This window comes from Bacillus rossius, assembly GCF_032445375.1.
Source record: "Bacillus rossius redtenbacheri isolate Brsri chromosome 9 unlocalized genomic scaffold, Brsri_v3 Brsri_v3_scf9_1, whole genome shotgun sequence".
Lineage (NCBI taxonomy): Eukaryota > Metazoa > Arthropoda > Insecta > Phasmatodea > Bacillidae > Bacillus > Bacillus rossius.
Genome location: NW_026962012.1, coordinates 6,545,257 through 6,560,105, shown reverse-complemented (window position 1 = coordinate 6,560,105; position 14,849 = coordinate 6,545,257). Strand labels below are relative to the sequence as shown.

General features: G+C 39.9%; 1 protein-coding gene across 6 annotated transcripts in view; it reads right to left on the bottom strand.

Moving 5' to 3' along the window:
* The window catches only part of LOC134542613 (rho GTPase-activating protein 20-like), a 927,095-nt gene that overhangs the window by 192,335 nt on the left and 719,911 nt on the right, over positions 1-14,849 (bottom strand). For 3 of the 6 annotated variants that reach the window (XM_063386998.1, XM_063386997.1, XM_063386999.1), the window contains exon 2: positions 13,092-13,371. The exons of the other annotated variants lie outside the window; for them this stretch is intronic. In XM_063386998.1, coding sequence (XP_063243068.1) covers positions 13,092-13,325 — 234 coding nt within the window. In that variant the 5' untranslated portion in view covers positions 13,326-13,371. The remainder of the gene's footprint in view (positions 1-13,091; positions 13,372-14,849) is intronic. 6 annotated transcript variants of the gene reach the window in all.

The following is a 14,849-nucleotide window of genomic DNA, read 5'->3' as shown; positions in this document are numbered from 1 at the left end:
AAGTAGAAGTACATAAATTATTACATTATATAAAACCTTACTTAAATATTACAGAAATCTATTCATCAGTTAAATTATTCAACCAAAGATCGACACATTGTTTTGTGAAAATAATTTTTTGTTTTAAAATTTTCAGGAAAATAACTACAATTTTAAAAAGAAAATTTTTAAAGATCTCTGTGAAATTGTTTTATGTAATAGTTTAAAGGGTAAATTTACGTTCTGTCTATGCCGTGTAGGATAATAATTATGAGCTACGTAATTTAACTGATTTTCCCTTCGATACATACTCGTTATTGCAGCTCTAATATAAAACTTTTTAACATCAAATACTCTTAAAAGTTTAAATAGTTCATTGGGCGGGTATTTATGCTTTTTTTTTAATGACTCGAAGAATAAGTTTTTAAATTGTAATAAATTGTTTCTTTGACGTTATGCTCATTCCTCTACAGGCCAGAATGCCATACTGTAGAACAGACTGAAAAAAATAGGAAAGTAAACCGTTCCAATTATTTCAAGAGATAATATAGACCTTAGTTCAACAAATATAATATATATAATGGCGTAGTGAAGACGCTAGCACGCAGGATCACAGCTCACAGCTTCCGGGTTGAGTACAGGATCACACAGGACTATTAAACTGAGGCTTATCTGGGAACAACTGGACGCCCGTCGCGTAGCCAACCAATGCAATGCATTAGCAGAGATACATCTAAAGACTTATACATAGAGACCGGAAAAATTCGCGGGTTAAATGACCTCCAGGATAGACTCCAATATCCTCTACACCCTCTTGCGAATGCCAACTGTTCATTGGTTGCTGACTTGTGAGTCGTCTCGACTGGGTGGCCTGTGATTCGATACTTCAATAAGTGAGGGTCTCTAATTGTCCCTCATTACTCCAGATTAACAGTGAACCGATGACAGAAGCAGCACTAAGGTAAAATTATTAGAATTTTAGCATAACACGAAATGAACCCGCGAATTTTTCAGGTCTCTACTTATACAAAACCAAAAGTCAAAAGTTTTTGGAGAGAAGCCTACAATATTCGACAACCAAGTATGGCACGAAAGTTGATTAAAAATGAACAGAACCAGCTTCGAAATAAAAGACAGAGAGGAAGTCAAGGTTAGAAAGTAACTAGAGCGGATCTCAATTACAAGACGAAATGCAAGACACAAAAAAACGTGAATGCAACACCTCAATAAACCCATTAAGAACGATCGGACTTAAATATACGTCGCAGTTAGCTGGAATACGAACTATCAGAGCCTCCTAACAAAATCTCGCATGTAAACGAATATAACAAAGAAGTGGATTACATAACTATATTTTCTACACAATTACAACGTACAGTATAAATAAATACAGGAAACAATGTGATTTATAAAACACGGAGAAATATAACTATTTTATACATAATTTAACTGCAACCATAATTACATCATTAAGTACTTGTGACATAAAACTAACTATTTGATTCCCTACTTATTAATACTTTTATTTCACTTATTATACTCCCAACGGTTTTGATTGGCGTATCCGGTAATGCATTTTCGAGACCAAATTCTGGCGATAAGCTTTGCATTCCGAACGAAAATAATTGTTTTAATAAAACCCAAAAATCGTTATTTTGATTTTTTTTTAAATATTTATGATTACGAAGCTATTTAAATTTAGTGTGTCGAAATTATAACCTTTTGTGGTCGACATACTTATCTAAAATCATTCGAAATGTGGGCACACTGTTACACTTGATTTTGATAATATGGCAGATGTTTATAGTCTTACAAACGTGTATACTGTCATGGTTCTCGTTGCTAGATGACTTGAAAATTGTAAATGAATTCGTTTCGAAAATCTAAAATGGCCCGGAAAAGATGTTGGGTGCAATTTAAAAAAACAAATCTTCTCCGAAACGAAGCGAAGGATTATTTAGAAAATATGTTGTCTTTGTAAAAAAAAAAAAAAAAAAAAAAACCAAAATGACTCCTTGCATGGCCGTAAAAACCAATGTTTTTAGAATTTAGGTATAACATTTTTTTTTACAAAAATAACATATTAAACATTATACACGAATATATTAGTTGTTGGTATAAGTAGTATGCAGGATATTTGATAGTTTCGTTTCTCCCTCTCTACTTAATGAGGTTGGTATACGTATACGGAGACCTACCACCCATCCGCCAACACCACAAGAGACCAGAGAATAAGGAACTCTCACCGACACGGGAGTGACGTCTCAGTCTCTCACTTAGGCCGGGCACACACGGAATGAGACATGCTGTCTGACAGTGTTGACCTACAGGTATTCATACAACAGGAATGCACGACGCCACAGAACTAGGCGACGACATCGTATGACGGCTCCAACTTCTTCGCGAACAGACTGTCTGGTGGCTGCAGTGTTCTGCGCATGCGCGAGTGTAAAAACAAATTGTCAACTAAGTAATGTCGTAGTGTGTTTATAGCTGACTAGTTAAAGACTGTTTCTGTCAAGCATTTTAATTGAATTTTCCTCAATACTGAGCTGGATGCAGATCGATTAGTACGTTCAGTCCAGAAAAGACTTTTTTTATGATTCATCTTTGAAGGAGTATGACAACAAGACTACCAACCTGCCGGCCCCTCTCATTGGCTGGAGAGACGTGCCGTGTCTTGGGGAGACGAAGGGTAAAGGGGGGGGGGGGGGGGGGGAAACAACGCGAATCAGGGCTCTTAAGACACACCAATATCACATTAACTGTACCTCAGATACCCGTACAATATGTACCACAATGAAGCATTAATGACACTTAAGTGTCCCATTATTTCATTGCTACGTAAGGGAAATAGTAAAAAAATAAAAAAGGTCGGTTTATTAATCTTAATATAATTTGTGTGCTGAATAATAATGGCAATAGTTCATTTTCAACGTACAATTGTTATTTCAATGTACATATGTTTATTTTCAATGTATAACTGTTATTTCAATGTACAACTGTTATTTCAATGTACAGATATTTATTTTCAATGTACAACTGTTATTTCAATGTACAAATGTTTATTTTCAATGTATAACTGTTATTTCAATGTACAACTGTTATTTCAATGTACAAATGTTATTTCAATGTACAAATGTTTATTTTCAATGTACAATTGTTATTTCAATGTACAAATGTTTATTTTCAATGAACAACTGTTATTTCAATGTACAACTGTTATTTCAATGTACAACTGTTATTTCAATGTACAAATGTTTATTTTCAATGTACAATTGTTATTTCATTCAATGTACGAATGTGTATTTTCAATGTACAACTTGATTTCAAGCACGTGGGAAGGAATAACGAAACAAATATACGTGCGCGGCCAGCCTGCACCAGCCTCTGCGACCGCAGGCGCGCGCGGCCTTGAGCGCCGCAGTGGCCGGCGACCCTCGACGCGCCGGGACGTCACGCCTGATCGTCGAGCGGCGATGGCGCGCCACGAAGGGGACGGCCGAGGAAGGCGGCTCACTTACGCGAAACCATCGCCAATTCAGCATAGTGAATATTTTTGCAGTATGACCAGCCAAAGTTACCCGATTAAAACTTTTTGCCTCTTAAGTTTGCAAATAATTTTTTTCAAAAGCATAGCATGTTTCATGGGCGTAGACCCTGAGGAGTCACTCTCCACCCCCCTTCTTTTTTCAAAAAAATTCCTTTATTTTGGGGCCCCGCTTACGCTTGCAAAATCGTAACTGAAAAAAGTTATTGATAAAAGTAAACGTCAAAACTCTTGTTTTACGGAAAACTTTCTGTATATTTTAAAGTTTCCTGCTTTTTGCATGCCTATAGGCCTAAATATAGACAGTGTACAACATACGAGCACCCTATCCAGAGATGACTTGTGTCGATTAAAACCCACCCCCAAAACTACCCCCCCCCCCCCCACTTTTTTTATCAACCTTACCACCTTACGAATAAAACAGATTTACGCCCCTGGATTTCTGATTTTATTTTAAATTGTTATCAATAGTAGAGTTATTCATGATTGCGTAACAATGTAGTCTCCGAATCCGACAACTTGGTGCAAGGCAGGGATTTAAAACTTTTGAAAAATGTCTAGAACTCAAAAACTACATTTTTAATTTTTATTTTTAAATTCCAAAACCGTAAATGTTCTCGGATTATCAACTGTTCCCGGCTTTACGTTGAGTTCTGGGACATCCTGTACATATAGTTTGAGAGGATATTTACGTCCCAGCCTTAAGACGGGAGGCTCATTAGAGGATGTCTTCGTAATATACACGCAAGACTCCCACATTCCTAATCCAGCTGAGTTCCTTGAGTTTTCCCCGTTTAACTTAACTTTTTTTCCCTCCCTGCCTGAGATATCTGGCTAGATATATTACAATACCTGCACGTAATTGCAAAAAACACAATTCAACTAACATGCATAGCATACATAATTTACTATTAAGGTAAGTGTTTTCCTGCGCGATACACAGTTAAAACTACTATCACCATCAACATTAAAAAACGACACTAACAAACTGAAAACAAGAGAACAAAAGTATTTGTTTGATCAAACTTTGAAACCGTACGTATAGTTTTTTTTTGTTAAAATCAGATAACGACCATTAACAGTACACGAATTAATGATACAAATACAAACTGGTTTTTAAGATACATTATATTAAAAAGACTGATGCTGTTTTGAACTGTCATTTTCCCTGTTTTTCAGAAGTTTTAAAGATTTCCCTACATGTGGGGACACTAAACTACTTCTAAAAACACTGAACACTAACCGAGGTTGGGCTCAAACACACTACTTCAGGATTAGAACTCAGGTATGCTAACTCTTTACCACCGATTCCCGCTGATATAAATGAGTCAGCAGAATGACGGCATCACGTCTGTTCTGCAAGACTGCTTTCCTGTCACCTCACTCATGCTGTGCTCGCTTCCTGGACATCTTCCAACAGCAGACCTTTGCACCACCAGTACACAACTGGAGCCCATAAGGTGCAAGTGTTGTTACTAGCAGTCGTTATAACAAGATGTACGAACTCGCGTTTCAAAGAGATTATGTATCCAAAGTTGTCCCTGAAAAGTAAACAGTTTCAGCTGTGTACAAAAGTAGCTGGTACACTTGTAAAAAAAAAAGATTCAACAACATAACATCATTAAATCACTGTGCTGGTAACATTTATTAATGTTTAGTTGCTGCGTAAATTTATTTATGATTCTACTTCATCTGTATTTATTATTTTTACTTGTCTGGGAAAAAAACTAGACTGTAACATCTTTCTAGAATAATTATTAGTTAACTTCAGTGAGTTATAAAAGTAGCAGTAAACAACCAGTTTCAGCTAAAAGTTTGTAAGCTATAATTGTCAATAACTCGTGTTTTTTTTAATTAGCCTGCAAGCATATCACTTGTAAACTTACGAAAATTCACTCATAAGTTTATGACAGTGTTTTTTTAACACTTGTAACTAGATATTTTTTACATTAATTTGTATGTTTTTACTTGTTTGTAACAAACTGTACTTTTGTGAACGGAACGCCCAATAAAATGTTAAATGTATATCAATTTCAGTTAGAACATTTTCTCTCTTCTCCCACTGAGTCATCTTCGAAATAACAGAGCTCAAGCAGGTGAACTAAAAAGTTAACTAATCGTAGCCTTTCCTTAAAACTAAAATAAATAATCAAAAATATTACACACACAGCCTGCCTCATGTAACTTGTCTCGAATTTGACAGTGCTCTAATATAGTACCAATCGTTCTGCCAAAAGTATTTAACAACTCACTATGGTTTTCAGGGTTAGTAAACAAACATCACGTGACAATTTGCATCACAAAAAAAACCAAGACCAAAAAGCTATCTTGCCTGTGCAGGCGACCATACATGATACGGGAAATGTGAAACAATAAACAAATAGTCTAAGTGTGGATTGATAGAGTATGCAAGCACGGTTTTTTTTAAACGTCAGGTCAAGACAAAGCTGAAATATCCGTTGTTAAGGAGTGCACTTTTCATCCTCCACATTTGGACAGCTACCCCATTTTTATCAGCATTTCAGTACACACATTTGTAGTCACATAATACAACTTGTTATTCCATCTCTGACTCAACTGCCAACAAATTGGTCCGATGCGGTTTCGAAAGCGCAGTGCGGGGACTTGTAATAGCGTGTTACGTTTAAAGTCGGCAGCTCCGCAACTTTCCAATCGCTGCAAGGATCAAAATTACGGCGGGGAGAGAATGTAAGGTAATACCGCCATGAAAACAATGAGCATTTTAACAAGTGTTTTACGGGTATGTCGCCGCATTGCTTCGCCTTGAACGTCCCGCGCGAGGTTCTTGTCCGCGACTCCGTGCTCCGGACCAGTTAACACGGCAGTTAACCCCTCTGTTACGTCGTAACTGCGGGTCGTAAAGCTACGTACGCGCTCGTCAATCGGAGGCGATAAAACCCACGAGGCTACTCTACGTCAGAGCGCGCCGACCCACGCACGTGGACCAACAGAGAAGGGGTCGGGAGGGGGAGGTGGGGAGCGATGGAGCCTTTCATTTGAAAAATGATTAATCTGTGTATTCAAAAAAAAACATACGTCAGTCACTTCCTGCGTAGTTTGTACACTGCAATTATTATTATATTTTTTTGTAAATGGAACTGAAATAATCACGAAAAAAAAAATTACAAATACTTGTAAATTGATACACATAAATGAAACAGACTGTGTCGCTACAAAAAAATGTTTTCAGTAATACCGGGTTCGGATTCTTGCCCGGGAAATTATGGTCTGTCTTGTGTTGTCCCACTACCTACATTAGTGGAAGCTATTTGTAAACAGTTACCCGAATGGTTTTCCAGTATGTATTAACTGCACTTGTTGATAAGCAAAAGAAAAGAAAATAAAGTACAGTTTTTGAATACGTAATCGATTATCTTTTCCGCAGTTTAAAGAAATTTAAGCTTATATAAAACGTTAATCAGAAAATTAAAATTATGCACCAATTTTCGTAAGCGCAACCAGAAATATTCAGTATTGTGTCCAAAAATGTATTTCATACATGAAAAAATAACTATAGAAATTTGTTGTGAAAAATTACAATATTTTTCTAGTAGTATTACAAACTATTTTTGTAACTTTTCCAAATGAATCATTTGTAAAAGTAAAAAATAAAGGGTAGTTGAAGGTGTAACAACAAACTTGCACAGCCCCAAATAAAATGACGCATTCACAGAATTATCCATATTATTTTCGTAACTTTTGGAAGGGAGGAGGGGGAATTATATTCCATTAAATACCCCCCCCCCACCCTTGTGAACACCACTGCAGAAACTATAGTGGATTCGCGATTAACCGAACACTTTCGGGAGTCCCACTTGGTACCTACTTTCAGTATCCTTTTACCGCACGCCAAATACAGCAATGCCACGAGCATAGTGTCATGCAAACTTGCGTCGAGCAAGGCGAAACTGTAAAGATGTTGGAAACAAGAAAATATTGGTACCACGCCAACTGCTGCTATACTAAAAACAGTTTTAAAACCCACGTATTTAAACGTATATTTTTACAAGGCTTTGATTCGAGGAACTACTTACTTTCCTTGAAACGTTGCCAACCTAACTGCGTGTACGCCATAACGAGAAAACGTTCTTTATTTTTAGTAGATAATTTATTTTTCAACGATTGGTTTCAAAAACGTTCAGTTGAGAACAAGGACCGTCCCAGAGACATGCTTCCCATAAGCAGTGACGAAAACATCGAGGTAAGACGTTAGGATGATGTGCGAAATATTTACGCTGTAATATATCTGAATGCAATTTTTTTTTCATGTGTTGTTATCGTGCTTGTTCAACAATACTCGCTACATGATGGTACTCCTACGATTCTTCCTGTTAAACAAACTTCTAGCATAGTAGTATTTATGCAGCTACGGTTTTTCCCCAACCAATTGCTAATCAGTTGACTTCTACTTCACAGGAGACACATCGCTCCATAGACTAATTTTTTTTTCCACGGACGAAAAGGGTCGCAAACGCGAAGACTGACCAAAGTTCACGTCGGGTCGATGGTGAGTTCAAACTGCCTTAATTGCTGGATGTTATTAAAAAAGAAATTGCTGCCAGAGGTCAAGTTTCGTGCGATGTTTGATTAAATAACTGTGCTTCTGGCTCCGTACGTGCTGACTACACACAGAGCAGCGGTAACGAAGGCGCGGGTAAAAAAAAAAAAACACGGTCGTTCATTGTACGACCCGACCCACTTACGATTCCGGACGAAGCGTGATTCTTCACGTGCATCGCGTCGAGTGACACTACTAGCATTCCTCGATTCCCCGGTTCGAGTCGACTTCACGAACACTGGGTCGTGCCCAGAGGTTCGGAGGCCAACTGCAATCTTGGCGGTTCCGTCGCCTTAAGCCTCAGCGCATGTGAGCGATGATAAACTTGAGGCAGCCTCCTGGCTCAGGCGCCTCACGGCGTGCAGAGCTGCAGGTGTTAACGTGGCATTTACAAACAGCTCCAGATTTATTGAAAGTGTCTGTTTACGAATAGCATTTAAGAACCATTGCATGTTTCTACATAAATTTCGTTCCATGGTTTCGTTCGTAACGTGAAGTTTTCGGAAAGTGAAAAAAAAAAAGCTAAAATTTGTGTTTCCAAGGACATTTTTAGGTATTAAAAAATTCAACACACAATATTGTTAGTGATATAGGGACGTGCAGAGCTAATATTCCAACATAAAATGACAGGGTCACCGATGAAAGTCCCATACAGGCGCGGTACCGACGAGCAGACTGCACACAAGTTCCGTGCCCCGCGCGTAGGGACGAAAAGCCGTGTGACGAGCGGACCAGTGTCGACCTTAGCGCCACCGTGCTTGGGACATCTACGATCGGCAACACCCGCGAACGTGGCCGTATCCTAATTCCGACGTAAGACTGACTCATTCTGAAATTATCACATGGGTCATGCCTTATTTAATTTTATTCATTTGTGTTTTGGCACAAGTGGTCAATTGCTGAACAATATACAACATATCAAGCAAATACAAAGGCCGCGAAAGCGTGCTATATTAATCAAATAGATACTTTTACTGTAAATTGTTTCCCAACGTGATGCAACAATTTAGAATTTGTTCGTGAAAACGTATTTCGAAGTGTTGCTGTTAGGCATTGCACGTGGCCAGAGATACACTGATCTCCTGTTCAAAAGCTAGTCGTTGGGCTACGGAAGAAAGAAGAAAAAAAAAGACAATTTATATTATTTTATTCTGACTCGTCCTCAGCAAGGTAGAGACGATAATATATATACCACGGATATTGGGAACAGAATAAGACATGGCCTTACAGGAACCGTCTCAGCATTACTTGTAGTGATCTAGGAAAATAATTGGGAGACGAAATCAATATGGCCGGACCAGGATTCTTAACACTCCATCCACTCGCGTCACATCATGACAACTTACTTATAAACCACAAAACCGTCCTCTTTGCGTGATCAACCACTCTTTAATCCACTTTCAAAATGATACAAAAAAATTAATAAAGTGGAAGCATTCAGCAGTAGACCATCGGGCAAAGAAGGGCTCGAGTCCCGCCTGCATATCTCGCTGTGATTCTTCTTCGTCCTCGCCGTAGTGACGTCACCGCCACGGCACTCCGTCACGACGCCACTCTCAGACGTGCGAGGAATTATCCGACGGCATAACTCTTCACGTGCTCTATCCCTCACGACAACTTCATTGAATCTACCTGCTTGTTGTCTGTGGAAACAACCGAGTTCCGTGAGGTTCCGCGAATTCGAACGTTATAACGTCTCCGAAATCATTGAAATTAACCTGCTAAACTGTTGGATATACTTTATTTGTACACCTCTTTTTCTACAGTTTATTATGTGGCTGAATTTAACAGAATTTCTCAGAAATTTTCTCCGATTTAGTAGTGAAATACTATAACCTAGGGGCAACAAATTTGTCATGGTTTTCTTCTGATATCATAGTGAATTCCTAAAACCTATGCTCAGATTCCTAGAAAAATCAACTTTAGTTTTTTTAACATAAGTTTTACACTATTAGAAATTACAGTTAATTCGGACTTTGAAACGAATAATTCACATCAAATGAACAAAGAGACTTCAAAGTTTCTGAGAACTGGTTCTTCGTACAACTACGCTGGATCCTGACTGCTGACGTCTGTGCTCTGTGCTCGAGAGAGAAAGAAGATTGTTTATTATAGATTTAACATATTTCTAATTATTTTGTTTACACTACGAGATGATCATCCTGAGATTGTGTTCGACATAAGGAAATTGAGCATCCTTAAATTTACGAAGATATCAGTAAATTCACGAAAATCCTTCAATGTTTTTAACCTGTGATCTTCTTGAATTTAAGGTGAAAATGTTTAACAGCTTACTATCATTTTACTGTTACAAATAATTGATCAAGTTTCAGACTGTGCACCTACCAGACGACTTACAAGTTTTTACCTGCAGCAAACAGAAATTACGACCAGAGTGGACATTCAGACATGTTATCTCTGATGAAGGTCAATAAAAATGGTTTTACCTAAATACCATGCAAATTTAAATTAATTTATCCACTGTCAAACATACAGAAACTAGAAATGAGAACAGACAATATACAAAACACATATATGAATGTCGTTATTGTCGGCGGTTTCATTCGTTTGTGTTGTGCAAACAGCGTTGGACAGTATATTTTTTCTCACTTCCAATAAGGTCTACTTTCCTTTGAACCCGTACTGTACTCATTATATAAACCTAGTGATGATGCCCTTAATACGCCTTGGCGTTGAGGTTTTTTCTTACAACATTTTGCCTTACAAACGGCCGCTGTGGCTGATTACGACGCATCTGGCTGCGAGTAGTTGATTCCATCGACGATTTGGAAGGTGTTGGGAGCTGATTAGCAGAATACTTTGCCATTGCAATGAAGAACTAGAGTCGTTTCATAATAGGCACCCGGTCGGCGTTTGGGATGTGGCCAACGCTTCGGTTCTGTAATGATCACGGTTCTGTTTCCAGCATCGACCGCGAACTAGCTGCCAATGCGACGTAAACCGCGATCGTGTGCTTGAAGTTAGGAATTGTCAGGAGATGGCATGCTGGGACGTAGTTAAAATCTCAATTTTTACCTCGCCATCGCCACATTGTAATCGAAACTCGCAAAAACACTGTGGAAATGGTGCTGTACCACGTCCGATGATGGTTATTAAGAATGAATTAGAATCCCCCGTCGTTTAAAACACAGTCACTTCCATAAAAATACAGCAATTTAAAACTATTTTCACATTGCAAACACTGCTCTTCAGTCAATGTTTCCGGCGTATAACCAACATGGCACAGACATGTAACTGATCACTAACTCATACAGACGCGGCCACCCCTGATCGTGTGTGGTGTTTTGACCGGTTACTCTCGTTGCGTCATTGTGATGTGTTCCTCCGGCTTGCCTTGTGAATAACATTCGGTGACAGTTAAAAGGCAATTCGACCGCAGGAGTGACTGGGATGATTCTCCATTCGACGCCCGACAGCAAGGAACGGTCGACTGCTAAACGACTCGCGTTGATCGGCACTTGGGCCCTTGTCGACCTCGACCCAACATCCAGGCTCGGCTCGGCTCAGCGAGAGTGACAGAGACAGAAAGACAGAGAACAGAGAAGTAGGGAGGGGCCTTTCAAGGTAAACGTGTACCTCCGCGGGATTCCTTACGGCTCACGCTCGCCAACGTAAATAGGGAACGTGGAATCGGAGGAGATAAAAATCTCTGCCGCGCCACGGGTTCTTTTTATTTTTTTGCTTCAGCAGGCTACCATTCTGCGTTCGAGGCCCCGGTGAGTCAACTGCTGTTCTAGGAGGCCGTATAGCTTGAAATGCGATAACCTACGCAGCGAAGTGAGTTTACCTTAACAAAGTTGAGTCTGTGGGACGGGACAGCATTATAACCACGATAAAACATAAACGTAAATTCATTTCGTGAAAGAACATACTCCAGGGATAACGTGTGGGTCATTAACGTAACTGCAGCGCAGTTGAATGCCTTTTGAAATGTTTCCAAGTCGGTGATAAAATTATTGCAACAGAAGACAAAATCATGCGCTACTGCGAACGTAGTTTTGACGATTTGAAATGTGAGAAGAACGTGTAAACAAGCTTGATTTTAATTTGTTTGGTGGCCGAGCAGTGATTACTTGCTAGTGTAATGTGCCTTGGGAGAAATCACTGGGCCGAAAGCGACAAGTTAGCACCATGGGTCTATGTGCACACTAAATTTGTAGTTTAAATATATTTAATATATATACAAAAAATAAATGTAAATATGTTACAACTAGGGGCCTGCACAATTCGCATTAAGTACTTGGGAAGAGGCAGTAATGCTTACCATCATACACTTGAACTACTTTCTCACTGGACAACACGTAGTTTTAGACGCGCCCCGAAAGACAAGAAACCAATATCAACATCACAAAAATTAAATTCACCCAATCAAATGCAATCGTGGGGGAAGGTAAAATGTGGCAGCAAGCAATAGAAAATAGACACAGCCTTATTTGGGTACGATTAGTTAATCCTGGAAACCGGAAAGAAAAAAAAGGGCGAATTTTGCAATCATCTAGCTAAAACACTTCACCTGAATGAAGTAATTTCTACATTTTGTCCCGGCGATTAAAAATCCACTGAATTATCAGCAAGCAAACGGTCGTCAAGTGAATTCACTGGTTACTCGTTACTCCAAACATTCAAATCACCGGCACAGCTGTCAGGCCCCTGTCTGCAATGGCAACGGAAACGGAGACGGATCTTCCGGAACATTTCGCTATCGAGTCTGCTGCTTCCACAATGCACGGAAACTTGGCAAATGGGCCACTAATAAGAATGCATATCAAGGTTCCGTAATATTAAATTAACTAAAAAAAAATTATATATATATATTTTTTCGAAATCATAGCACGGGCAGAATTTAAACATTATGATAAAATGAACGAAACAGTAATAATGTAACACTTGAACTTGACACCGTTATTAAGGCATGTAGAACATGAACAAGCATGGCTACCACCGCGACGGGGCGGCACTCACCTGGTGTCGACCCCGGGCGCGCGGCAGCGGCCTCAGGTACCTCGCGCCGGCCAGCGAGACGTCCTCGCAGCTCGCGGCGAACCGCGTCGTCGTCGCCGGCAGACGCGCCGTCACGTGGCCGTCCACGTACACCCACATCTCCGCGCCCGAGCTGGCGTCGCGACGAGCCGAGTTCCCGGCGTCTGTCCCCGCCACGGTTAGTTTGCGTATTCTTCGGCTAGCCGAGTAGCACATGCGACTGCATCTGCTTCACGGCGCTCTCGGCACACCTTGGACGCCTCTGGGCCAATCATAAACAACGGGACGTGATCGCCCAAAACTCGTGCAAACCGCCAAATGACGTGACCTCGTGGTCGACGTGTGTGCATTATAAACACGGGAGAAGAGTTGAGCCTAGCCTGAAGTGATGATAATCGCGGCTCTATCCATCCGTATTCTAACCCATTTAGTCCCACGCTGGCAATCTAACTTCGTCACAGAAGGTGGTTGTTTCCGAAAAGAAATTCCACGTAAATAGCTCAGTAATTGTTTTTTTAACTGGATTAACATTTCATCGACATCAAGATAATTATATACCATAACCATAGGTCAGGCGTACCTTGGTTTATTAAAGGCCCGTTCTAGCATTAGCCAAGAGTGATTCTGGGAAACCAAGGGAAGCCCGAATACCGGAAGGTTGAACTGAGATTCGAACCCGCGTCCTCAGCAGTTCGATGCTAGTGCCCTACCACCGCGGCGTCACCTAGCCTGGTTTTTTTTATAAAGCTACATCTGGGGACCATGCATTCATTACTTACAGCACGCACTGAAGGTGTGGGTCGAGCACCACGCACGACCCTTCAGATTTCAGCTGTAAGTACGCCTCTCGTGTTGCCAGAGCTGTGACTGACTGGTGACAGTGTCGCGTCAGTTCCTCTGGTGGTGGCCGGTTTCAGCGCTTCAGGGAGGCAATCGGACTTCTTGACTGACGACAATACATTGAAGAAAATATATCAACGCCATTGCAGGATTCTAAAAATACAAATCATAACTTTTGCTGCAGAGATCTTTTATTTCACTTATTGGCTGAAACAAACCACATGACCCAGATTCGGACACCAGTTGAAGTCGTCATTCGTGCCCATGTTTTGCAAATATTACGCCATCTGCATTCGCCCACGCGGAATAGGAAATAGTTTCCTCCCTCAGTTTAGAAGCTGCATCCTGTTAATTATTGTAATAAATAGTGTTTAAAAACCTGAGGAAATCTTTATGAATGCCTTGCTATGTCTTAACATGTCAATATATATTTTAGATATAAATCAATACGACAACTTAGTAAACCACCTGTGAAGAGTGAGGTGGAGGTGGGGATATAGTCTTTCTTTCAAGTTTCACCAGATTGACGCTTCGATTCAAGCCGTGTTGATGCTGTGACAAGCGGGGAAATAAACACGATACAGAAGCTTACCGAAATGCGGGATAACTTTTGAACCCAAACACACAGAACTACACAATTGAATAAAAGGACATAGACCTGGGAATTCGACGGAAAACCCTAGAAATAACAGCCATCGAACAATTGACGGAAAAAGGAACAGCAAACAACTACAATACAAAAAAAAATTCTTTGTACTTTTAACAAGGAAAATACTTGGAAACTCAGTTTCCAACGATATCACTTGTAAAACTGCAAGGCAGAGCTTCGTAAAATCGGAAATGAAACAATGTTCTGACTTGCATATTTACGAGTTATATCGTTTGCAACTGAGTTTACAA